At 33.6% G+C, this 27806-nt stretch overlaps 1 protein-coding gene across 2 annotated transcripts; it reads right to left on the reverse strand.

Annotated features, from left to right (window-relative positions):
- Nucleotides 1-1095: 1095 nt before the first annotated feature.
- LOC110113318 (ADP-ribosylation factor GTPase-activating protein AGD12) lies at nt 1096-27219 on the reverse strand. Of its 2 annotated transcripts, none has more exons than XM_020845853.2 (9): nt 26842-27219; nt 25806-25890; nt 12077-12161; nt 4861-4936; nt 3793-3956; nt 3562-3700; nt 3299-3415; nt 3094-3189; nt 1096-1787 (listed from the first exon to the last, which is right to left on the reverse strand). In XM_020845853.2, exons 2-9 carry the CDS (start codon nt 25846-25848, stop codon nt 1503-1505), a joined length of 1005 nt encoding a protein of 334 aa, XP_020701512.1. In that variant the 5' UTR covers nt 25849-25890; nt 26842-27219; the 3' UTR covers nt 1096-1502. The 2 variants fall into 2 exon arrangements, with proteins under 2 accessions (XP_020701512.1, XP_020701513.1); XM_020845854.2 differs by having other exon boundaries at nt 25806-25919.
- Between the last annotated feature and the right edge of the window lie 587 nt (nt 27220-27806).

Here is a 27806-nt window from a genome sequence, read left to right on the forward strand (position 1 = left end):
GAATCATTTTTCTCCATTGTGCCATGATAAAAGTCAGATTCTCATTTACATCTAATTAAAAAAAATATCATTTCTAAAACTTTCTAACTAGTTCTTTTTAGGCCTATATCTACCTTTCTTAACATAAGTCAAATCTAACACATCAGCTTTCTTAATTGGGTCATCGAAAGGTCAATATTTTACATGACCGAACCATCAAAAGGCAACTCTCATTTTAAGAAGCATAAAACTACATTTATTTGAAATTACCCTTATCTATTATGGTATGCCAAAGTGATAAATGCAACGTGAACAAATAAGTTAGGGGGCTATTAGATTATCTATAAAGGGAATGTAAACTATTCTAAATAAGGACATTTTGAAAATATTAGAGTTTGATTTTTTTTTCTTTTTTTTTTTTACTAGTAAAAACTTAAAATTTATATTAGAGTTTGATTTGAAATAAAATAAATATAGTTTGAAATTTTGATACATTTGAAAAACATCTCGTTCATTTTTCATGTATTTAAAATTCCTTCGATTTGGACGAGTTACAAATACCCCAAAAATTCATTGCAATTGTCATTGATCGCTAGCCCCTGTCAACCGCCGTCGACCACCATCACAGTAGCCCGCCACTGTTGGTTTCCACCAGTAGGCCACCAACCACTATCTTTTTGCATTTTATATTGTGTTCATTTTACTTCAACCCAAACCTCATTTTACAATTATCCAAACAACTACAAAATATTCATCTTATAATGCATTTTTTTTTTTACACTACATTCCTTTTTTAAGCAACCAAACAACCTCTTAGTAATTATAATTTATAATATGACTGACGCACACTTTAGCTAAAGTCACACTCAAATAATATACAATTCATATTTTTGTAATTAAAAAAATCTTTTATTTTGAGTTTATTTTATGAATGTTGTTTTATTTCTTTCATAAAATTTATATGAAACAACTTTTGGTGATTTTTCTTCTAAACTTTGTTATAGATTTAGAAGATGGCAAGCTGCAGAAAAATAAGTAGATGGTGAATTTTCTAAACTTGCCTGTGGAATAACTATCCATCCTATTGAAACGCTACTGCTACTCTGCAAAGAGATATACAGACTAATAAGGGTCGGTACTCCAAAATATTTTCAATACAAGATTATTGGTAGAATTCCCAAATATATTGTAACCAGACAATGTAAACTAACCAGTCTACCTTTCAACCAAATATTTACTGAATTATGTAACACTCATCAGCACATAAAAAAAACAAGAAAACTGAAAAAGCAATCTTCAGCTTAGGCTTCATTTGGGGCAGCTTTTTTACTACTTTTTAAAGCAACTTTTTAGTACAAAAATTAAAAAATTTACACTAAAAAGCTGATTTAAGAAGCATTAAAAAAGTCGTCCCAAACAAAGCCTTAATCAAAGGTCTGGGATTACCTGGTATAGAGATTTCAGATGCAGCAAATTCATTGGAAAACAGAATGATCCATTTGAGTTAGATGGGGAATCAAAATCTACTCATTCACCAGAGCGATCCACTCTAGTTCCAGCTCAATCTCCCCAGATTCCACATGCTGGAGCTTGAGAGACATCTCCTGCTTCACTTTTCCATCGACAATCCTGACACTACTGTCCTGCATTAGGGCATTGTCGTGTGATTTCAGCCACCTACCGATTTGCATGTCAGAGAGCGAGTCAGGGTCTCCAAATGCCATTGCTGAAGTGATCATTGGTTGCAAGTCGATCTCAGCCTCTCCCATTATATCATCAGCAGAGAGTAAGTCATGATCAAATACTTGCTGGTAGGGCAGACAACAAAAGGTCAGTTAATGCAGTTCTTACAGTAAAGCAGACAGATTGGTCAGTTTAAGAAAATAAAGCAGTTGTGATTTCAATTTAAGCAGGTTAATGCAGCCCATTATAGGCTTTGTTTGGGACGGCTTTCTTACTGCTTCGTAAAGTAGCTTTTAATACAATAAATAAATTTTTTATACCAAAAACTTGCTTTAAGAAGCAGTAAGAAAGTCGTCCCAAACAAAGTCATAGTCCGTTGGTTAGAAGTTCAGGCTTCCAACAAAAAGGATTTATGTTTGAAGTTTTGTATAAACGATTTATGTGAGTTTACAATTAAATTTGTTTGAAAGTTCTAAAAATTCTGAAAACAAAAAATAGAACGATCATTGTTAGATTAAGTGAAAAGGTTTGTCAGTGGAAGGCATGAAGGAGAACTAAAGACTCTTCCTCTCGACAGACACATGCACATGCACCATTGTAGAAGAGACAGAGGGGCCCGTTCCTAGCTTTTGAAAGCAAAATTTATATAAGAAAAAAGAGACGAAGGTTTCGTTTGGGATGGCTTTTTTATTGCTTCTTAAAATAGAGTTTTAGTAAAAAAATCCATCTCAAACGAAGCCGAAGTCTACATAGTTTACTGAAAGGAAGAGCATTTACTTCATATTACTATGAATGCAAAGCATTTTCTTTTTCTGATAAGTCTACGACATGTTTCTAAAGTAGGATTGATATATTTGCTTCATAGTGTCCTTATTCCTAACAGTGTTGACAGCATGAAGAAGGTGAACCAAGTACCCAACTTGAACCAATGATATATTTGATTCAGGTCAATGTACATACAACAAAGAACTAATTCAGGACTTCAGGTCTAATTCCAGAAAATGGGAATCAGCTAAGTTTGGCCTTATTCTCACTTACAGCAGAAACGAAGCCAACTCAACCAAAGTTGCACCTAAAACTTCTAATGCATTACCAATATTAGTAAGTAATGCTTGATAGAAAACAAGGCATTTCCAAAGTGATGGGAAGGTGAATGCTCTGGGACCTATCTACAGCTATTGTTTCCATGGCAAATTTAAGTAACAGTAGTTAAATAAATCAGGTAGGAAGAGCATTGATTATTCTATAATGCCCAATCATGTCACCTAAGCATGCCTTTTTTCTTTCACCAAACTTTTAACTAGAGTGCAACCGATTCCCTATAGCTTTCTACTAGCTTTAGATGCTACTTGGAAGTATATTTAATATGGAAATTTAAAAGAGTGAGAAAGGTTGCAGACATTTAGGAGGAAGCAGTTCCCTGACACTCACCAGCTTCAGGGGGCCATAATGTTGAGGAACTGAAAGTTTAAGCTCCTCGTTCCAAACTGGGTTCAGATTGCTCTTAATAACAGAGGTTTTGGCTTTCTGCAACGACCAATTCTCAATGAGATAACATAATTGACAAAAACAGGGGGGACTATTTATTTCCACAGAAATTTAATTTGCGATAAGAAAAAAAAACCAGAAAACAGACCTGCTTCCCAAGGGTCAAAACAACATACGGATCACTACTTAACATATCCCTAACAGCCAAACTTCTGCCTCGTATCACTTTGACCTTCAGAATTCCTATGAATTCTACCATACCTGCCTGTGATCACTCAAAAGCACAAAACAATTTTAAGACGATCTTAACTTTTTGGAAAAATAACAGAAGAATAGCATTTTAGATTAAAGTAATAACAGAAAATTCCATCAAATTCACTATTGTGCATGAATACTAATGTTAAGACTTACCGAGCTGTTGGAATCCAAACCACTATAGCTTTCCTTTACGGAGTCGGATGACCGGAAAGAGTTCTTCGAAGAGGAAGAGCTCTTTGAAGAAACAATACGCAGGCTTGGTTTCAAGAAATCTTGAAACTCGTACTTGGACCTATGGGAGTACTTCAGGTGTTTCGTTAAAGGAATCGCCTACCATAGAAGAAAAAAAAAACACAATAATAGTCCTATGAATAAGTATTTCACCTGATGAACTTAGCTCTCTCCTCATGGCTTGAATTTGCTGTAGGTTTTGTAAAATCCAGAGGAAGGAAAGCTTCATATATTGAATTCGCATAAGAGTTCCCGCCAACTTCTATCATAGATACAATTTCCTCATCTGACCATTCATCCAGTGTCACCGATAAAACCTGATGTTATGATAAGTTGTAAAAAAAAATGAAGGGTAAATAATTCACAATATAGGTGAATAAGATGCATGCACTCGTCTTTCAACAACAATAATAACAACAAGCCTTTATCACACTATGTGGGTTCGGCAATATAAATCATTTTTTTCCATTGCGTCGTATTAAAAGTTAAATTCTAATTTAAATCTCATAAAAATATCATTTTTAATACTTTCTAACCAAGCCTTTTTCGGTCTATCTCTATCTTTCTTAACATAGGCCCGATCTAATACATCTATTCTCTTAACAAGATCATCGAAAGACCAACATTTTATGCAACAAACCAATCTAAGGCAATTCTCTCAAATTAAATCTATCACTGGAGCTACTCCAACTTTTTCACGTATATAACCGTTTTGCGCACTATATTTAAGTGTAAAGCTACTCATCCAACTGAGCATATTCATCTATGAAACACTTAATTTTATGCTTATCTTTTAATGGCCAAAAAAAGTCTTTTTTAAGCGAACCAAAAAAATCAGGTTGTCTGCTAGGATGAGGAAGATTGAAAATTATAGGGCCTACAGAAGTCAAATAAGATATTGATGCAAATTTCTTTCGTACTACGGAATATGTCCCGTAAGAGACTATAAGAGCTTTCAAACATCAAATAAAACTATGATAATCTCTTCGCTAGCCCGCTCTGAGTTCAATTTTGTTTCAACAGTAAGCGCTGCATGATAGGCAGAGAGTTCTACTGCTTTGAAATTGGAAGGCAAGGCGACAGCCATGATAAAGTGGAGTTCAGAACGAGGACCACAGAGATATAACAATGACATTGATATGAAGAGGTACGACATACATAAATTTGAAATTAATGAAATGAAAACTTCATCAATCGAGAGAAAATGATGGTTAATATTACCTTTGAGATGTGGGTGCCAAGACTTCTATGTACACCACAACATTTTACACATATAAATACGCCGATATTAACTGACCTGTCAGGGCAAAGCAGGGAAACACATTAAACCACGATTTTATAGTAGAATAATAAAGTTGAACACAAGAGAATTAAAGCATTGGCAACAAGATGAAAAGTTTAAACAAAAACTGATAAAATAAAATAAATTTCCATTAATAAACATACAAATTATAAATCTCATCATAAAACATGACAGATCTATACAAATTAAATATGGAGGTTCTTTAGTTGAAGGTATTTATGATGTTGGCTTTTATTTCAAATACAGTGTAAGTTAAATATATTACATTTTGATCTGTTAAGATTATTTGATTGACTATTAAATAAAGCCATTGAAATTCACTTTTAATGTTTGTTTAGATGAAAATGAAATTCATTTCTAGGGCACGGTCATACAGATGGTAGGGATGATGCCGATAGTGAAGAAGCGAGCGTGTAATGCTAGGGTCTCATTAGTGATTGTTTGTGTGGGGTCACTGATCAATGGGACGTAGGTGTGCATCATGTGCGGCGGTAGGTCAAAAACATGGGTTATAGCGAGGTCACATGCGGCAATAGGTCATACCATCATAGTTCGAGGAGGGGCATTCTAAATTTCTCCAAATATTACTTTTCTTTTTTTCTAAATAAACACCTAAAATTTTAAAACCCGTAGGTTTGTTTTATTCTACACTCATAATACATTCAAACAAATAGCCCATTAATAAACACCCAAATAGTAGTTAATAAAACTTATGTTACATTTATAATTAATTCAGCAGCTTGCTGTGTTTATGTTTACAGACTTTGATCTCACAAAATATTTATAATCTAGAGAAAGCTGATTACATTGATTTGATGATGCATGCGAATGGCCTGTCAATAAAGCAAAATAAATTAACTTTTTTTTTCTTCGAGGATTATACAGATAGTTTAGGATTAAAAAAAACACTTTTTGTTTCTCCAAATCAACAGAGGTATATCTCCTGAATATATAGCTCGAGCATCCAAGAATTATGAAATGACAATCAATTGCCCTACTAGGACTAAACAGTGCTTCATATATTGTCTATTGAGGGTTGAGCAATCACTGTTATCTAATTAAGAAAATAAAGGCTGAGCTTTCAATGATTTCATAAAGTAGGATAAATATGTTGCGTGACTGTGGGCATCTAGAATCCACCTTAACGGTCTCATGGACTTGGTAATTTTCTTTCTTTATCTTTCAATCAAATCTTCTTATGAATAAACCTGAAACTTCTTCCAGTAAACTTGGCTTCTGAATGATTTGCTCCATAAATCTTCTTTAGCTCCCATAACACTTTCCTCCAGTATTGTCAATCCATTACTTAATAAAAGCATGGTCCGTATACAGCATTTTTTCTTAAATGCCTAACTTGACTATAAAGAACTAATGAGGATCCACAAACAACCAAAACTGATGATATACCCTATTAAACTTAAAGGTTAAAATTCCTTCAAATTCCAGAACCTTAAAAATAACATTTAGAATAATTAGAAAGTGAAGTAGTGTTGCAGGACATGTTAGATCCTAAAATTTTTAATGGAAATAGAACAATACAATGGATGTAGATCATACAAAAAAAACTATGACTCACATATCAAAGATCATTAATGGTAATCATAAAAAACTTAGCTTTCTTTAAGCATAAATTGGCCAATACAGGAAGCTGAATTAAAATGGTAATACTAATCAATTAAAATTAAAAAAAAAATCAACTAAAATTTGAAACCACCAAAAATCAATGAGCCGATTGAGATTCACACCAATTGAAAGCTCAATTGTAATAGATTTGACAAAAATTGAAAATACTCACAAACACTAATAACATAATGTTTAAAAGAAAACAAAAAAATAATAATTCACCAAGTAGATGTAAAGCCAAGTGTTGACCTTGATGGCGACTTAGAGGTTTCGACCAAGCACGATGAAAACGGCGAGCAAAGGACACAATATCACGCAAAAGCTATCCAAAATGCATCAACCAAGAGTCAAAATCGCTAAAACAGCGTCCATTTGCAAAAAGGATAGCTTCGACGCATTCGGGACCAGCTAAAACAGTTAAAACCTACGCCCATATTGGTTAGGTCCTCACATGGCAAAATAAAAAAAAAATTGACAGAACAAGAACGAAATCAACGCACGCCAACAGCGAAAATAAGGCGAACAAATCAACACGCATTTAAATAAATACCTATTATTATTATTTTAAATATTTTATATTGAGAAAATAACCAAAATGGTACGTTGACTCTTTATAAAAGACCAAAATAGTTTTGAACAATACTAAAGAACTATTTTGATCTCTCAACTCTTTAAAGAGGAACCAAAATGATCTTTTACTATTTTCATCCTTCATAAAGAATCAAGGAACCATTTTAGACCTTTTCTCATTTTATATTTAATTTAAAGTTAATATATTAATATGCAAATTAACAAGAAAATCAAAATCAATCAAAAAAATTAAATCTTTGGAATCTTCTAGTATAAATGCTTTATCCTTTTTGCCAGCAAAAAAATAGCATTGTTCTTAAAAAAGACTTAAAATGAGAAAAACCAAACCAAAATAACCTAACAACATAACACACCTCATTACATCTCAACATTTCCCTCACTTCCCAGCTGACACTCTCACCTATCAAAGACTCATGCACGCCCAACCATACCCGACCTCCTTAGTACACCGCTACCTACACACACCAATTGCACCCAGTCAGTCGTTGCCTGCAATCCTGGGTGTCTACACCCCGTCGGCCGACTAGTGGCCTACTAACCTGCCATCATCTGCCCTAGCCAATCAACCCTCTCCTCTTTCTTCTTCTTCTTCTTCTTCTTCTTCTTTCTTTTTTCTTTCTCTTCTTTTTTTCATCATCCTTCTTTCTCTTTTTCATCTTCCTTCTCTCTTTTTCTTCTTCCTCCAACCTCTCTTCTCTCCTCTCTCTTTATCTCCCTAAACAGAGAGAAAAAGATCTTTCTCACACTCTCTTCCTCCCTCATCTACTCTACTTCTTCTCTCTACCAAAATCCCTTACCCTCTTTCTCTCTACAAAAAGAGACAGAAAATCCAAATCTCTCACTACTCTCCTCTCTTTCTCTCTCTAAACAGAGAAAAAAAACTTCTTTCTCACACTTCCTCTCTCTCTCTCTCTCCACATCTCCCTCTCTAACACTCTTTCTCACTCTCATCACTCTAAAAATAGAGAATATTTTTTTTCACTTAATCCGCACTTTCTCTCTCTAAACATAGAGAAATTTCATGTTCTCTCTCTATCCTCTTTCCTTTCTTTCCCTCCCCCAAAATCTTCTTCTTTCTTTATCTAAAAAATAAATAAATCAAGATAAAAAAAGAACCCATGCCTCACCTCGTTGTCTGGTCATCATTGTCATCATTATTATGTGCATGCAAAGGTATAATGCTCGCAACATAAAAAAAAAAATTAAAATCCTGAATGTGAAGAGTTTGGCACAATGAGCGAAACTCGTGCATTCTTTTCTTAGTCAGCAAGCAAAACTCATAAGCAACGTTTGTGATGCAATGGTCAAGCCCTGTGCATGCTTTTATTAACATAGTAGGATAAATTTAAGTACATGTGAGCATCTTTTTGACTTGGCGGGTAAATGTTGAGAGTTGCAAACAAGTATCTAAAGACTCATGCATATCTTTCTTGGCTGATGGGATAGAAGAGTCTGAACGTGGTATCTTATGACACCAATGATACACACATTTCTTGGTATATTGGAAGGCCTAGCACACCTAATGATGCCCCCTATGCACGGAAGACATCAAAATACTACCGAAATTCAAAATAATAGAGGACTTGCACATAAAAAATTAAAAATATATATATTTGAATATAAGTTAAAAAGAATATATATAATACTTTTAAACTAAATTTGACAAAATGAGAACAATGTTGGACTTACAAAGGACTTGTAATGAACTTGACAGCTCGCCGAATGTAAACAGATTTTCCTTTCACTCCTAGTACACTCATAAACACTCAAAGTTCAAGAGAATACAACCCTGAAATGAACTAGAGATAAAAATGAACTAGGAGGCTCCTCTATTTACAGCACAAAAATTACTTCCTTATGGGGTCCGCTTAACAAAAATTTAATTATATAAAGATGAGGAAAGAACAGGTCTAAAAAAATGTGCTAAGATTCTCATTCATGACATTCACATCCAGATCTGCAATGCATGCACAAATGAATAAAATGCAAGCAATAATGAACTTAAATGCGAATTCACAAGTACAATCTGAGACAGCACATTCACATGAATGACTACCACATCATACCTTTACATATCTCCAATAAATTGGTTCACATGAATGTCTCTAAATAAAATAACATGTCGCATGTCATATATCAACAAGTGCCCTAAATAACATAATCACTAATTACGAGAAAAAGAAAACTCGTATACATCCCATGAATAAACGACTTCGTGGATCCATCGGGTACGAGGTTTGTACGCTGTTCATTTTTGCTTCTTCTACCTTTTTGTTCCTTTGGGTATAGCATGATGGTCAACAGAATATTCTTCAAAAGAGACAAATCAATATACTATCGCACATTATAGATTTCACAACTACTTCAACAAAATGCACGGGACTCATTAAATCACCAAAAAAAATCTTGTTCATGCATCCCATAAATGTACAATGGAAATGTATTGAAGACATACAAATGCATTGTACAAACATATGAAAAAATGTTAAGTATATCGATTATTGTGCAAGAACACCCAAGATCATGCAAGTGCGCAAAATGTATCGTGTAAATGCAATGAGATATGTGTGCATGAATCACGCGAGTATATTATGAAATATACAAGTGCATTGCACAAAAGCACCGTAAAACGAGGCAATACACTATGTAAGTGCATTAAAAAGTGTGTGCAAAATACTTGGACATTAAAATTAAATTTCAACTCCAACAATTATGTTAAATGCTTAAATTTATTACATGAGAATACTGTACAGGCTAAAATAAAAATGAACTTAAAATTTTGAGTCTGACCCTCCTTGAAAGAACTAGAGTTGACAAGACTTGAACTTAATGAATAAATATATAATCATAAAACATATGAAGATTTTTTTTTTTTACATTCATATTAGACGTTTGTATAATAATACGAGAAATTGACATTTGAACACAATCTTCTGCTAGCAAGCAAACAGAGTTGACAAAACTCAAATACAAAATAAATTATTTAAAGCCTCTGATGATAGTCGTGTTGAAAATAAATCTCAACTAAAGGGGTTCCCTAATCGGTGGTTTGTTATCAAATGAAAACAAAAATAATGTTTATAATCGGGTGATTTTACAACAAAATGAAACCTAGTTGCAACTAGAGCTTATATGTTCCTCAATGACTAAAAACCCCTTGACTAATGAATCATAGGGTATAATTAATAGGGCATAAAGTCTTTTATTAGTTATGGTCAACTCGACCTTGTCCTCTAAAATAAACATCTACCCTAAGTCTACAAGATACCCTTGAATGAAGCAAAAAATGATTGCTATCGACCACCTCCTCTTACTAAGTAAACTGAGGATCGTGACAACCGGTATGATGAAATCATTGGAACTTAATTGGACTTTCTCATCATTCTCTTAAGTGCAAGGCTGTAAATTTCAAATCTTAAGCACCAAATCTACTGCTACAATATGATCGATACTTAGTATCTACTTAAAGACTAACTTTAATCAAAAGTCCTCTCTCATTAACGTAATGATAATTAACCATAAGAGCTTATACCTATAGAAAACTTGAAACCATATCGTGAAGTCCTTGCAAAATGAGCGTGAAATATCTGGATAGTGTCTTATCTTAAATCTAATCTACCTTCTGAAAAACTTGACCATGAACATTTTCAATAAAACTCACCTGAAATGCGAAGAGGCTGGGACACAAATTTTCGGAGCCTACACTAAGCCTCATATGAGTCACACTAGTGTAAAGATATAATTTCTTACTGAATTTACATATCACATCTGTGCTGTACTCGAAGGAATCCAACATCTACTCGATAAACAAGAATGAAAAAGGAATTTAAATTTTATTGAAGAAAATATTACCTTTTTTATCGGGATCAGGCTATCTATCTATAAGCATCTTGTTCCCAAGTCAGTTGCCTCTCATTGGCTTGATTAAAGTTCAACTTTGAATTGGAAATTTCGAAAACAAAATTCACAGTAGAAATCATGCAAAATATATTGTACTGATAAACCGAGATTCAAATATCAAACTCAAATCATCCATGCATTAGTCAAAACCCGCTGCATTTGAAGTCATAGCAAAGCATGTTAAGAAGCACAACAGAACACACGAAAACAATGCAAAACATAAGATGCAGAAAAAGTGCCAATAAAATAGGCATGTGAATCGCTATTCAAACATATAGGAGACGCACATGACTACAGCCACCGCAGCTACAGCTCTGCTCAAATAGGTAACAGTGAGTGTTGTCATAATTAGAGTAAAAATTTGGATATTCATGATGATCGATTCTATCCAAGAGGACAAAAAGTCTGTTGTTTGGAGTTTAAAACACGAGAAAAGTGAGATAATTACTATCAAGTCATTGCTCTCAAAAATTTTTAGTCAACATTCTTTATCATGCATTCAGAAAGATGAAAAGTTTACGTTTGCAATAGCACAAAGGAAGAATCAAATTAAAACCCCATGATTTAATGCTTTTATTCCAAAGCTATAGAGCACTTAATTCATAAAAGATTAAGGAAAATAATGTTTCCTTTGCATTAACACCAGAAAAAAAAAATTAATTCCTTACTAATTAATGCTTTTATCCCAAACTTTAAACACTTAAATTTAAATCTACATACTTTGTCTTAAATTTTTGAAAAATATTTAAATTAGCAACACAAGCCTGCAATTTTAACTAAAAAATCAATAAAGAAACCATACTGAAATCAAATTTATATTAAAGTTTTCGCTATTCCAGATAGCATGATAATCACCATAGATGAGTATATAATTAAAATATAACCAAAGGGTCAAAAAATGACTGAAAACTACCGATTAACCGGTAAAATAAGGTATGCATATCGCCATATCCTACAGCTAAACCACCCTGGGATATAAGTTCAGAAGAACAGAAATATTTTTTTAAAGATGCCACTTACGCCCACTTAGGATCTAGTGCACTGCAATCAGCACAAATCCGATTATCACTTCTATGCAATAACTCCTTCAGTTTCTTCAAGTTACCTGTTGGAGAAGACAAATCTAAGATTACATTCAAACTGTTATAATAGAATTTAAAATTTTCAGGACCAATAAATGTCCATGGAAAAAGTGTTCAAGCCTTCGATAAAAAGAAGAGAAAAAGTTTTGTAAGGGACTAAAATGGTCCCCAACTTTTTTGAGGGGCCAATTTGGTCCCTCAACTCTTTAAAATGAGATATTTTTAGTCCTAACATTCAATGTTGGAGTTAATGGTGTTAAATATAAAGGTATTTTGATTATTTTTAATTAAACATTTATTAAATGTAATTTGCAAGTAATTCTAATTTTTTCTAAAAAATATTATTAAATGTTTATTTAATAAAAAAAAATTAATAATAATTTTAGTTTTAATTTCAAAAATTTTAGTCATATTTCATAAAATATAATTGATAAAAATATGTGTAATTAAGTTGAAAATAAAATATCAATTTGCTTTTGATTTCCCTAAATCAATATATATCATATTCTATAAAATATGACTATTTTTTTTTAAATTAAAACTAAAATTATTATTATTATTAATAATTAAAGAAACATTTAATTATTTTTTTAATTATAATTATTTGAAAATTACATTTAATAAATATTCAATTAAAAATAACCAAAATACTCTTGCATTTAACACCATTCACTCCAAGAGTAAATGTTAGGATCAAAAAAAGATCGACGACCGAGATCACTTTGTTTTATTTTCATTTATTAAGTGTATTTTAATTTAGTTTCGCAATTTCCCTTTTTTACCCTCTTGTCTTATGTAAGCCCAAGGGGCAAATGTGACTTTTAATTTCTCTTGAGGCCTATATATAGAGGCTCATTCTCTTGTATTAGGATGATGATGATGAATGAAAATTTCTACTTTTGATCTCTTTGTGAGTTCATATTTTCTTGATCTCTTGGTGAGTTCAACTCTCCTAGATCTCTGTGTGAGTTCTATGGAAAGCCCAAGGTGAGGGCAAAAGCAATACCCGTCAATCTTTGGAAGAGTCCGAGGTTCGCGGTTCTTACGATCTCTTTGTGAGTTCGTTAGTTATCTTCTATTTTACTCGTATTTTTGTTATTCATCTCCTTCCTCCCCTCTTCATCCACCCAAGTATTCCCCCTAGCTCCACCTCCTCAACCCACGACCGACACTCCACCCGACCCCTCATACCGCCGGCCCAAGCTCTAGCCACCGGCCACCATCCACCTCCTTCTCCCCAACCGAGAACCCCTTAATTGCCTTTCCTAAATTGGAGGGATTAAGTTAACGAAGGATTTGAATTCAAAATTTCAAATTTGAATTCAAATTTATTTATTGCTTAATTCATTCTTAATAATTAGGCATTTAATGATGTCATTAATTCTGAAATAAAATCTAAGAATTTTGAATTCAAAATCCCGCCAGCCTCCCTTAATTCTTCCCTTGTAATCAATTAGTTTCCAATTAGGGAAGAGCTCTTCATTAATGCAAATTTGAATTCCAAAATTTGAATTCGAATTAGCATTATTCACACCATTAATCTCTCCCACCATTTAAGCCAATCATCATTAATTCTCAAATCTGAATTTAAATTCAGATTTAAAACATTAATTCCCTCAAATCACTCTCCAAATTAAATCACCTCCACCTTGGCTTCACTCACATTTATTACATTTTTCCCCTTTTTGCTCCAGCCGAAATTCCCTATCCCTTGCCTAAGTAATTTGATTTCCTAATTCAAGGCATTAAATCAGAAAATCAAAATCCCTCCCCACCGCCTCTCAATCCACCGCCAATCTCACCTTCTTTTCTCTTCTGACCCGTCCCCTTCTCCCTCCCAGGTTTTTCCTTCCTTTTTATTTCTCCACCTGAACTCTAATCAATATTCTTTCCTTCCCCCACCTTTATTTCCTAAGCAATAATCTGAGATTTATCTCAGGTTTTGGAAAGAGTGTTTGAGGTTGTTTCTCTTGGCCGAAAGCTTCCCAGATTCCTTTAAAGAGATTCTCAGCTTTTGTGGAAGGACTTGGAATTTTGGAGAAGAGATCCTCTCCCTTGCAAAGCCATCCATGTTGTTTCACATCAGTTATTTCAGTGTTAATTCCTGAATAAGAATTGGTTCAGAAGTTACAAATTATGTTATTTGAACAAGATTTTGTTTGGAATTTCCCCCTCTTCCTTAAACTCGTATAAATAGGAGATGGAAGAAAAGCTTGGGGATTATGTGTGCGTGCTTGAGGGCTATAGACAGCTGCTATTGAGAACCAAACAAACAGAAGAGTACCCGAGGGAATGAAGCTTCTTTGAGAAGCATCCAAATGGAATTCTTTTGATACAATTTGGATTTTATTTATCATTTGTCTTGTTTGGTTCATGTAATTTCTATAAGTTTCTATGATGTTTTTCTATTTATTTAGCTAAATAGATTTGGGACTTCTCTTTATGATGAGATTTGATGCCCCTTTTGATTGTACATCTATTGAATCAAATCATCTCTCCCCTCCTATGGATGTAGATTACTGTTTTAGCCAACCACATAAATACATGTATCTTTTTTGGTGCTTGCACTCTTTTTTATTAATTTGTGCATTTATCATATTTGTACCTAGCATGTGCATAAACCAGTAGATTTTCTAATAGAGGTCCCATTTACTTGTACAAATTTCAACTTACAATTAGGATTGCTCATAAGTTCTACGAAGAGGATAGATTCTGCAAAAAGCACAATATGTTGAAGGATAAAAATATTTTAAATAGAGAAAACTCAAAAAGTTTCACATATCTAGCCTGCAGGAAAAAAAGCAAGTTTAAGCATGATTATGGCCTCTAAAAAATTATGCCTCAACTCTGCAAGAGAGTTTAGGATGTTCTGGGTCAAAACTTCAAAAGGCAAATTAGATTTAAGATGAGATACTACCTTAATGCCTTCAAGCCCTAAAAACTCCAAAACTTGCAATGATATGATCGACACAGTGAAGGGACTCCTATGCACACCTTTCGGGCATGGTGGGAAGCCTCATCGGTGACGTTCACAACATCGCAGGTAGACCCCACCTGCTCTTCATTCAATGCGTTGAGTAGACTCTTTTGCATGCCCTTTCGGGTGTGGTGAGAAGAAGCTCGTCAGCAGTGTTCATGGTACAGGTGCAGCAGGTGAACTCGTAAGCGACATACTTGTCGTTGTGAGGTGAGACATGTTGTGATAGCTCAAACTCTTAACTATCGAGATATTGTTCGTTTTGGCCTAAGAGGCTCGCGGTTTTGTCATGTTTGTGTAACTTAAGATGAGATACTACCTTAATCACATAATTGCTCAGGGAAGAACAAGTTTAATTGCGTAGTTTCTTACAGAAATTCCAGCATTACACCAAAAAGCACCTTAACGTTTAAGAGTTTAGCTTCTTTTACTTAAGGGGTTTCACAATTGTGAGAAGAATTCCAACCATTACACCAAAAGGCGCATCAATGTTTAAGAGCTTGGGTTGTTATATACTGCAAAGGAAGATATCTATGAGTGATGAACCGAAGAATTATTGCGCACACAGTAATCCATCTGCGGGTGGCAATGAACAGTGTGCACAAACAAAAAATACTTCGACAACAATTCAATGTCAACCAAATGCAGTAATTTTCCATAAACAGAGGTGGTCAATGCACAATAACTGCAAACACCTACGAGCCACTATAAGACATTCTTCATATACACATCGATCTGCCTACAAGCTAAGATGGTGATTGTTGAATGTTCGTTGATAATCTACAGGCAGATTTAGCAAAGCTTGCAGTGCACGACAGTTCACTTGCAAGAAATAATGGGCGACCCATAGTGCAGTGCTACGACCCGCCTATAAGCAATGATTAATGAGTTGCGTTGAACATAATGTAGTAGATGTTAGCTCTTAAATACATATCGTGAATCACAAGCAATGTCAAACAAAGTCGTCTTGATGTGACAACTTGCTTACAAGAGACAACGAACGACCCATGACAAAATGTTACGATTCACCTGTAAGCAAAAGCAGGGAATTAGTAGTAAAAATTATAGGCCACTGGTAAACTAAAGCAGCAAATTTGCAATGTTATGTTGTCACACTAGACAAATTAGCTTGCTTGCAAGTAACAAATGGAAGATCCTAATGCGACGTGTAACTCATTTGCAAATAGAAGTACATTCCTGCAATTTAAGTACTAAAGAAAACAACAGCTTGTAGAAGACGAAATGAATTGAACTGCATTGCTAGTGCACAGTGAATGAAGTGCAACATTATATCACCGGATACCCAACATTCATACAAGCAGACAGAAAGTGACCCAACGCGCATGTATGCATATTATAATTACTCGCATAGCTGATCAACGTCAAATATGTTAAAGTGCCCTCATACATACATTGCAACTTGCCTGTAAATGTGTCATTTAGTATTACAAGATGCGTTGTGTCATAACAATATGTAGACTTTATATATCGACATGCAAAAACGTCATTCACGTCATACAAGCGCTACACTACCATACAAGTATATTGTACATGCAAGTAGATAATGTATGTATTACAGACATAGATCATGCAAGTATCTATGTACATCATGCAAGTATTGTACTATCATACAAATACATCATGCAAGTATTGAATAAGCATGCAAATGGCATGCAAAATAATATACCCTCATGGACCCCGATGAGTGTGTTGTATTTACACACGTGATGTTTGAGGATGCTGCGTGGATCAAGAAAGGAACTTAAGTTTGAACCCGATCCGTCTATGTGGGTAGATAGGAGTCGACATGGTTTGAACTATCAAACAAATATAAGGTCATGGCGCCGACCAAGATATTAATTTTACACATTCATATTATGCATTCAAGGTTTATAACAAAAAAATCCACTAATAAATGCACAAAGCCTGCAACAAACCTAATCATATGTCAGCAATTTCGACAGAGTTGACAAGGTTTATAACCAGGAAAATCTATTAATAAAAGAATACATCCGACAACAAACCCGGTCCTCTATCGGCAAGTAGACAAAGTTAACAAGATTCAATCAATGAAATAAAAATGCCCAAAAATTATCCTGATGATGGATATGGTGAATGTTTATCTTCGGGAGGGGACCACAAACATTCAAGCAAATGTCTCCCAAATGTCCATGAAAATTAAAAACTTCAAGAAAATATCGAAACCTAAAATATTTAAAATTAAAATTAACCATCAAAATGCTTTAAAAAAAACTCATCCACACTCTACAATAGTTTTCTAAGGTGGACAAATTTAAATATCACTTCAGCTCACAAATAGCTAATATCTTATCGAGAATATCATTATGATTCATTATCAATCTGTCTCCTACTAGTAAGTACGTGGCATTGGTCCTCTGATTGGTGATTTAGCTAGATGCCATTGCAAATAACTCGTGGTTTGGCTAAATTGCTCCATATGGTTAACGATTATGACCGCGACCATCTGACCTAGTGGTTTGGTCCAACAACACCAATGTATTACAGTTACGGTCATATCCCGTATGCTCTTCAACGACATCAAATCCTTGGACAAAGCAACCCCATGGCTACCGACAATGATTCTTCTATTTGGTTGGGTCGACTAACTCCTCTAACTAAGTAGACCATGGATCATAATAGCCCGGGCCGACAGAACCATGGAATCTTGATTGGGCTCATCACCATTCTCCCACCATCCTCTTTACGTACAAGGTGGTGCATTTCCAATTTTAAATATTAAATTTTCAACATACCAAACCCATACTACTACTATATGTTAGATAAATGTTATATATCTGATTGATGACTAGCCTTCATCAAAAGTTCTCTCTCGTTATCGGGAAGAGTAATTAACTATAAGGGCTTGCGCCTATAGGAAACTAGAACCCAGATCTAAAGTCCTGCAAAATGAGGGCAAAATCTCTGGGTAGTGAATTATTTTAAACCCAATCTGTCTTCTGAAAATTTACCTCGGAACTTAATTCGTTAAAACTCTCCCGAAAGAGAGGAGGCAGGGGCATGAATTTTCAGAGCCCACAAACATTCACTCCAATCTATAAGGTACCTTGGACAACACAACTCAGAGCTGCCGACAAGGATCCTTTTATCATGTTTGGTCAACTACCACCTCTAACTAAGTAGACTAAGGATCACGATAGCCCGAGACGACGGAACCATGGGATCTTCATCAGGCCCGCATCATTCTTCCATCACCTGCTTTAAGTTTACAGTGATAAATTTTAAATCTTAAAAACCATAAATTCAATTTTAAATTTTGAAGTTGTTATTATTATATGATGGGTACTTAGTGTCTATCTAATGACTAGCCTTAATCAAAAGTGCTCCCTTATCGGGAGGACTAATGAATCATAGGGGGCTTGCGTCTATGAAAAATTAGACCCCAATCCTCACAAAATGAGGGTGCAATATCTCATTAGTGACTAATCTAAAATTCAATCTGTCTTTTGAAATTTATCGTGAAACCTAAACTGTTTAAAACTCTTCTCGTTGACAAAAAAGGGCGCGGAGAACCTGGAGCGCAAATTTTTTTAGCCCACATTATTTTAAGTGACTTTAACGTCGCCACGATGATGACAATATTGAATATAAATTCCAACCGGAGGGAATCCCTTATTTTCAAATGTCTTCCATATTTTCATAGAAATACAAGTATTTTAAAGTGACTCTAATGACAACCCGATGATGGCACGGTTGAATGTGAATCTCAACAAGAATGGATCATATTAATTACTAAAAATGCCCCCAAATTCCAAAATTAACAGTTTAGGGGCTCAAGTTTCAATAAATTTCAAATCCAATTCTTCAAAATTTAAATATACAAATGGAATTAATCACTTAAAAAACTTTTTAAAAAAATGCGTCCGCCATCTATTATAATAATTTGTCGAAGAGGATAAATTTGATAATAACTTCAGCTTACAAAGAGTTACTGTTCGGATGAGCGTACCGCTAAAATTCATTCTCAAAACATCTCTCATCGGTAAGGATGTGTCACGTGTCATCTGACTGGTGGTTTCGTCGTCAAACAGTACCACAGGTAAACGATTATAATTGAGACACTCTAACCTGGTGGTTTGGTCGTCAATTAGTATCACTAAATTATGGTCACGGCCAGAGCCCGTATGTTTCATAATGACATTAAACCCATAAGTAATGAATCATATGGTATATTTGATATTACACAAATCTTTTTGTCAATTAAGATCAACTCAAATTTATCCCCTTAGGCAAATACTCATCCTAAGTCTACAAAATAGCCTTAAAAAAAAAGAAATAAATGGTTGTCGGCAAGGATCCTTTGATCAAATTGGGCTGACTACCTCCTCTGACTAAGTAGACTAGGGACGACTATAGCCGAGACGACGGAAGTATTGGATCTCAATCGAGCCCATCATCATTCAACCATCACTCGCTTCAAGTGTATGGTGATTAATTTCAAAATCTCAAAAATCTTAAAATTCAATTCTCAAACTTTGAAGTTGTTGTCAAAATACACTAGATACTTAGGGTCTATCTAACGACTTTTAATAAGTGGTTGTTTTAGATTGGTTAAATTGAACCGGTTTCTTATTTTCTCGATGCAAGGGTCGAGCAAAAGAAGCATCAGGTGAGCAGGACGGCTAGCAAAGCAGCGCGTGAGCAACCGACGAGCTAGCGGCACGAGCACACTAAGGGTCGAAGACAATCTATCGCAAGCAGACATACGCGACTCCATATGAGGAATAAGTTGATTTCATTTAGTCCAGCGAAGCAGAGAGGGAGAGAGGGGTTTGAGGGAAGAGAGAGAGAGAGAGATTGTGAAAGAAAATATTTTGAGGAGAATTATTTATAATTGATGTTTGTCGAAAGATTTATGCTCGGCGAGAGGAAGAAGGAGAAAGAGGAGTTTGAAAGTCTCCATTCCGACGTCAGTAAAAGTGTAAGTGATTTAAATTTTTCTTTTCTATTCAAACATTGAAAATAAAAAGGAAATGTATAATTTTCATTTTTTTAACTTAAACAGTTAGTATATGATTATTCAATATGAAGAAATTCACTTGGTAATAATCTCGACTCGTAAAGGAGGAAGTAAGATTAATTGAGATAATTAATTTTAATTTAAGTATATTTAATTTCAATTATTTAGATATTAAAAGTAGATTATGTAATTGTAATTATGGCATTATAAATTAAAAACATTCAATATTTTTTTAATGATATTTGATGCATTTTAAATTATATTTAATATATTTATTTGGTCAAACGATATTTAATGCAAGATAAATGTTATTTTGAAACAATGAATGAATTTAATTGTTGAGTTGAGACAAAATATTGTAATCAAGGTAAAGTTCTCAGAGAAAAGTTAGTTAAAGTTAAATATGTTAATGTAGATTTAATTTGAAGTAATTAAGATATGGTTCTAAAATAGTTGTGTGAATTTACATATTTGTGTTCTTGATTTTAGGTGATATACTAAGAAGGGTTATTTAAAAACTTAAGAAATTTGGAAGTGTTTTAATATATGAAAAGAAGTGCAGTGAGTGATTACATTTATTTTATAGCAATTACATTTTTATTATAGTTTCAAAATAATTATTTGATATTCTATCATGCATTTATACATATAAATTTTAAAATATCTATTATGCATTAAATTGAGGAAAACTAAGCAATCAAAGTTACAATATGGTGTATATAAATATGAATACTGCTTATATAGATTGATATATATGAAAGGAAATGAAATGAATATATTAAAGGACAATATGAAAATGGAGAAGGTATATGCATGTAAATATAGAAATTCACCTCTCATGATACTGGTTGGTGACACAATGTACCCCTATGCATGTAAATAGAAAAGGAAATGAAGATAAAAATAAAAATAAAAAGGGATGTTTTTAATTGGTATAATTTAGACAGTGCTCCGGTAATAAATGAACTGTTAAAATAGTACAATTTAAAAGAAATAAATTTTGAAAAAAAATTTATAAATCAAGAATAGGAATGCATTGGGTTTGTTGTGTTGATAGAAAAATACCCCTCAAACTTCAGAGAAAAATCTATATGATGGTGGTGAGACTTGTAATGCTTTATGGCACAGGTTATTAGCCATTAAAAGAGAAGCATAAAATTAAGTTTAGTGTTGCAGAGATGATGAAGCTCAGGTGAATGAGCGGCTTTACTCTTAGAGATAGAATGTGAAACAGGTATATACATGAAAAGTTTGGAGTAGCTCTTGTGGCAGATAAGATTATAGAGAGTCACCTTAGATGATTTGATCACATAAAATGTCAGCCTTCCGATAACCTAATTAGGAGAGTAAATGTATTAGATTCAGCCTATGTTAAAAGAGGTAGAAGTAGACCTACAAAGACTTGATCGGAAAGTATTAGAAATAACCTTTTTAATTAGATTTGAATGAGATTTTGACTCATAACATGACACAATGAAGGAAAAGGATACATGTTGTCGACCCCATATAGTGAAAAAAAGGTCTAAAGTTGTTGTTGTTCTTGTTTTATCAAACGAGAAATTACTGAAAGAACTGTGATATATATCTAACTGTCTATTCCCACATTAATTTGAGCTTTCAAGCAGGGTCATAACACGACTAGCCTTAACTAAAAGTTATCTCATTATCAAGAAGAGTAATTAACCATAGGGGCATGCACCCATAGGAAATCATACCTCATATCATAAAGTCCTCGTGAAATGAGGGTAAAATCTCTTCGTAATGCCTTATCTAAAATTCAATATATTTTCTAAAAATTTATCCCATAACCTAATCTCCTTAAAACTCTCTCTATCATTAAAAAGGTGCAGAGAGGCTGGTACGTAAATTTTTAGAGCCCACAGTCAACTTAGTCAGCAGCGATAATCGACCCAACTTGATCGAAAGATCCTTGTTGGCAGTCATGAATTATTTCGTCCAAGAGAACTTTATAGATATGGGGTGAATATTTGTTTAAAGAGACAAATTTAAGTCAACCTTGGCTAACAAAAAGTTTTGTGCTCTATCAAATACGCCCTAAGATTCATTACTCAGGATTTATAGCCATTGAGGAACTTATGGGTTTTAACTGTGATCGTAATTCAATGGTGTCATTTTGTGGCAAAACCATTCAATCAAAGAACTTTGGTAATAATTATTTACATGTGATGTCATTTTGGTGGCAAAATCACCGATTAAAAGACATATATCATATCCTTATTGATAAGAGAATATTTGAGAATCGAAAGGAACAATATGCTCGACAAGACATTTGTTCTTTATAAACTAAAATTGTCCTTAAGTTTATCACCCTCAATAAGTGGTTATGGAAAGTGGATAAATTTTTGCTTTAAGATTTAGGTGGAATGAATTTTACTTGAAATAGTTGATTTTTTTTTAGTTTTCCTGATATTCTCACATTTTGCTTGAATTTAAGCCCAAAATGATTTGTACAAAGATTTGAAGGCATTTATGAAAATAGGGTCCCCTTCAATTGAGATTTACTATCAACACAATTATCATTAGGGTATTTCAATATTTTTTTTTTAGTATTTGAAGTTTTAAGCCTTATCAACTTTGTTAACTTGTTAACGGAGGACCGGGTTCGACTGTTAGCTTTATGAGCGTCATAAAACAAACATAACATTCTTGGACCATATTTTTAATAGTTTGATGTATTTAGTCAAAGCACATGCAAGTAATTTTGACTTTGACAATTCACTATATCATTTATGTAATGTGTATAGTTTTTTATGTGTTTTCATGGAGCACTTACACATTTTTCAGTGCATTTTCAAAGTACAATTGCACACTTTTTAATACACTTGTATGATTTTCGATATGTTTACACGATGCACTTACACACTTTTCAGTGCATTTGCATTGTACACTCACATATTTTAATTTTTTAAATTTTCATTTTTTAAAAAATTGATTTAAATATCAATATTTTTAAAAATTTTACTTAAATATTAATTTAAATTAAATTTTAAATGTTAAAAATGTTTATTTATTTTTTTATTTTAATCCCATATCAATTCATTTGCCAATTTATCACTCGTGTGTGTCGATGAGTTTTCTTTATTAGATTTAATTGAGAATTTAACTTTTAACAAGGCACAATGGAGAACAAGGATTCATGTAGCCGACCCCACAAGTGGGATAAAGGCTTGATGTTGTTGTTATTGTGTGTGTCGAATTTAGTCCTCATTTTGCATGTGTTGGTGGATTTTTTTTCATTTCTCTCGTGCGGGAACATAAGCAGTATAAGTGTTATTTCCTCATAATTTTGATGTTCTAGAGCAATGGCATGGAGTAAATAGATGATGCTTAAGTGATTTCACACAATGTTGTGTCCATAATTCATCATTTTCGACTTCATTCGCTATAATCAAAATTGAGTTCTTTCTTGGTAATTTTGACATTTTAAATGCAACAGGACGATCCATTTTGCAAATAGATGATGTTCAAATGATTTTGACCATGATCAAGAAGTTTTGATACTTCTTTATCAAACATAGCATTTGTTATTCACCATTTTTATCAAGATTGTTCAGGTCAATCGTAAAGCGCATATGCAGGTCAACAATGCTTTAAAGTGTCACTAAATACGATGCATGCCTCTTCGAAAACAATATAATTGAGTCAATATTAAATGATTGTGCAAATGAAATGAATACAAAATATGCCATAAGCAAAAGATGTATAGTTCTAAATAAATAACATATTTCTTTAATGTTTACATGGGCACTTAAAAAAGGGCATACTAAATGCATAGAGCTTCCGCCAATGCAGGTTTTAAGGAGAAGGTAATACACGCAACCTTACCACTGAAATTTCAGATAGATTAATTCGATGACTCGATCCTGGTATTTCTAGGTGACAATGGATGCCTTTTACTGCTACTCCAAAAAAGCCCTCCCGTTTACATACCTTGGCTAGCTTAAATGGCATATAGAAACTTCCACCATGTCTAATTGCAATGGCTTCTATGCATCTAGCATGATACATGTTATTTCTGTGAGGACTAGGCATGCTAAACAAATCACCATTTATCATCCATGACTACAGAGGATTCACTTAACAACAAACATGGCCGAGAGCAATGGAATCAACATTCCATGAATGGTTTTAAAGCCTTCTAATACTAGCTTCTTGCATTTAACAAATATGTTCTGTCATGAAATTGTAATTCAAAACTGTGCAGACCATCTGCCAGGCCAAGCGCTTCAAAACTGTACAGACTATCAGCTAGGCTAAGAACTTGTCAATGCAACAGGACCACATAGTAAACCCATATATCTAAGTTAAGAAAATCGCTATTTATGCATAATGGAGAAACAGAAACGTTGATAATGATAACAAACACAAGTTTAAGATTAGTTTCTTCATCTACAATTACATACTTGGGTTATGGTTTTCAAAATGTTTTCATGAACTGGGTATGGGTATTAACTTCAAAGATTAAAATCACAAAAACAGAAATGATGTGAACTGCAATTTGCAATGAAATGATGATGGCAAAGGTTAGGAAATCAACACAATAGAGTTAAGCTGTAGAATAATGCTAAGAAATATATAATAGAAGCCAAATTCATCAATCATAGCTAATTTTTCAATCTGAATCTGATGAAATCTTAATGTAAGATGATGATTTATTGAGCTGTACACATATAGGACAAGGAGACATAAGCATGTGATGAAAAAAGAAGAGAATAAATTTAACTGTCCAACGACTTTAAATCTACCACTGTTTTAAGAAAGTTACTTGGCACGTGGCGATTGAAGCAGAAAAAATGCTATAATAATCACATTTTCAAAAAAAAGAGTAGATATGTCACTTTAGACTCCTCAATCAAAGCTCTACGACAATAGAGGAAGTCATGCACAATTTACAGCATACTCTTACTGTGCTACAAAGTCATGTAAGTACCAAAAAGATCTATAACCGTACCTAGGAGAATGTATTTTTAAAATAAATTGATATAGGTTGAAAGAAGACACCTTTAACCAACAAAGATGAGGAAATTCATTCAATCCGTAGTTAGTTAAGGAACAACCAGTTCGTTAAAGAGGTTGAAACCAACTAATGAAGCAGAAAGTGCTACAAAGTCTCGTGTTCCCTACACTCGCCTCATTCTGCAGTTTTTCTTATCCCCCTATTGTCTTCCTTAGTCTACCTGAGAGTCACTTAAAGGCCATCAATGAAGCATCTTCCCTGAGTTAACCTAATATGTCAGGGTAAGGTCCAAGTAGCTTGACCAATTGGAAACGTTAACCAAAATTAGCTTAACCAATTGTTTGGGTCAGCCGGTAATGTTCAACAGAGATTGAATTGAATCAAGTAGCCTAATCTTTGTCAACTAACCCAATGTTTGGAGATTCTCCTAGAATAATTGCATACTTTAATATGCTTTTCATCTTTTCTAGCAAAGTTTGATCTAACTCCTTATATCATTTAAATTAAGAGGCCAAACTGAAAAAGAAAAAATCAAATCAAATAAAAAATTGTTGAATCGTTTGGTTTAGATTTTGATTTTAAGTTCAGCACACGTATAATTCACAAACCTGTAACAAATAGTCAACCAGGACATTTCTTAAGAAAATAATGCAAGTTTCCTAAATAAAATATGCAATTAAAGGATCAAGATGGTATGAAACAATAACTTATACCAGGTGAAGACTTCTTCTCATGTTCGCTGTTATTGCTCATCATTCTTTTTGTAAGCTTTTATCATGTAGTCGAGCCTATCATCACCTAAAATTCAGGACCACAGATAAGCATAGCTGAAAAAATTGAAGGCATGAGAACTTCAACCATTACTCATTAATAGTTCAATATAATAAGATCGAATTCAGACGAAAAAGTAAAATTCTAGAGTAAATTCATATAAAGTAATTATAACTCTCCAGGATGGTTAGCAGGCGAGTCAAGAACAAAAAATGCAAGAATTAACCAAAGTTGCCTGACTTCTTATTGAAGCGGTAGAAAATGTTTTAAAAATAATGACTTAGGCTTCGTTTGGGAAGGCTTTCCACTGCTTCTTAAAGCAGTTTTTTAGTAAAAAATTAAATTTTTGTACTAAAAAATATTTTAATAAGCAGTAGGAAAGCCATCCCAAACCAAGCCTTAGTTTTCATTCAAATTTGTCTGTGAAAATGAAATCATGACTTTGAAAATTTATATTATTAGGTATTTTTAGAGTTTAAAACCATTAATGATTTCTAACATTCAACCAAATGATGGAATCTAATAAATTCACTGCATTTCAAAAAATGTTTTCAAACTTTAAGCAAACAAATGAGCTCTGAAACGTAAAATTTAACAACTTTTCGAAATTAAAACCAAAAAGAGACATTAGCAAGATGCCCCCTGAAAAGAAATCATGAAAATTGTACAAATGTACGCAAATAAGCATATAAAGACGACAACCTCCAGGCTCCAGCAAATAATTATTAATAGAACATAGAAAGTTTGAAACCAACTAATGAAGCAGAAAGTTACAAAAATAATTATAATAATAAATAAACAGCGATCAAGCATGGATCTACGTAAAACCCCTACTGAAAATCCATGAAGAAGTACTGAAAAAGATCGGATCTTGGAGATGTCTACATTTATTGTGATCTTTGTAAAAATTATGAAACAATTGTAATTAGTCTGAGAACAAAGTGACAGCAATAGCTCGAGATAACATTCGATATTTACCTGCAATCAAACGCACCAAACTCAAAGTGAAATTTTCTTCAGCCAAACAGCTTCAGCGAGCCCAGCGCAATGTTGTCGAATATCTAGTTTAATGGATGCAGATTCAGATTGCAGAGTGGGAGCAAATTGGGCGAAATGGCTGATAAATTATCGCAGAGGTTTCGCCGCTCGGCTCGTGGATACTTTAGAATTCGGATCGATCGATTCAATTCCTTTCTCTCATTCTTTGTTCTTCCAAGTCTTCCATCCACTACCACGTGTCTCTGACTCTTGCTACAGAGCAGCAGAGGCTTTAACATTCGAAGAAGGGATTCGGAAATGGACGATGATACATTAGGGTAGCACGTCGCACATGAGGTTAATTTATTTTGGGTGGATTTTGTGAGAGCGATAGATAATTGAGAGATTTAAATGTATATCATAAATATTTTATAAATTTGTATAATATTTAAAATTTTAAATTATATCAAAATATATTTTTAATGTTAATTTATTTAAAATTAAACAAATATATGAACGTGCATATTTTAATATGATGTAGATATAAAAATGATATATAAATTAAATATTATTTATGTAAAATACATTAAAAAAAATTTCGATATGTATGCAAATCCTCCATTATCCGAGCGGCTCATGCTCGAACTCTACTCGTGAGCTCAATAAGCTTTGCTCGCAGCTCATAAACGAGTCAAGCTCGAGCCTGCTCAGCTCACTTACACCCCTTGATGTAGTACCTAAAGCTATACCGGCAGCACACTATACCGGTTCCCTAACTGCCAGATACGCCTCCCACTACCTCACTCTCTTACATGCTATTTTAGTACCTGATGCAATAGTTTGTTTTTATTTATGCGTTTTCTTTTATAGCATTTTCAATTTAATAGAAGAAATACATATAGGAAAAGGAGGACCAAAACTTGTAGACAATTTTCATACTACACTTATCAATACTACAGTTCCTG

Source organism: Dendrobium catenatum, unplaced genomic scaffold (assembly GCF_001605985.2).
Source record: "Dendrobium catenatum unplaced genomic scaffold, ASM160598v2 original_scaffold_165368, whole genome shotgun sequence".
In the NCBI taxonomy this organism is placed as follows: Eukaryota; Viridiplantae; Streptophyta; class Magnoliopsida; order Asparagales; family Orchidaceae; genus Dendrobium; species Dendrobium catenatum.

Excerpts from the sequence above, each read along its gene's own strand:
- LOC110113318 (XM_020845853.2), bottom strand. The coding sequence starts at position 25,848 with ATGATGAGCAATAACAGCGAACATGAGAAGAAGTCTTCACCTG. Across the intron at positions 3,416-3,561 it reads GTTTGGATTCCAACAGCTCG|GCAGGTATGGTAGAATTCAT; the intron begins GTAAGTCTTAAC and ends GAGTGATCACAG. Across the intron at positions 3,190-3,298 it reads TTTTGACCCTTGGGAAGCAG|AAAGCCAAAACCTCTGTTAT; the intron begins GTCTGTTTTCTG and ends TGGTCGTTGCAG.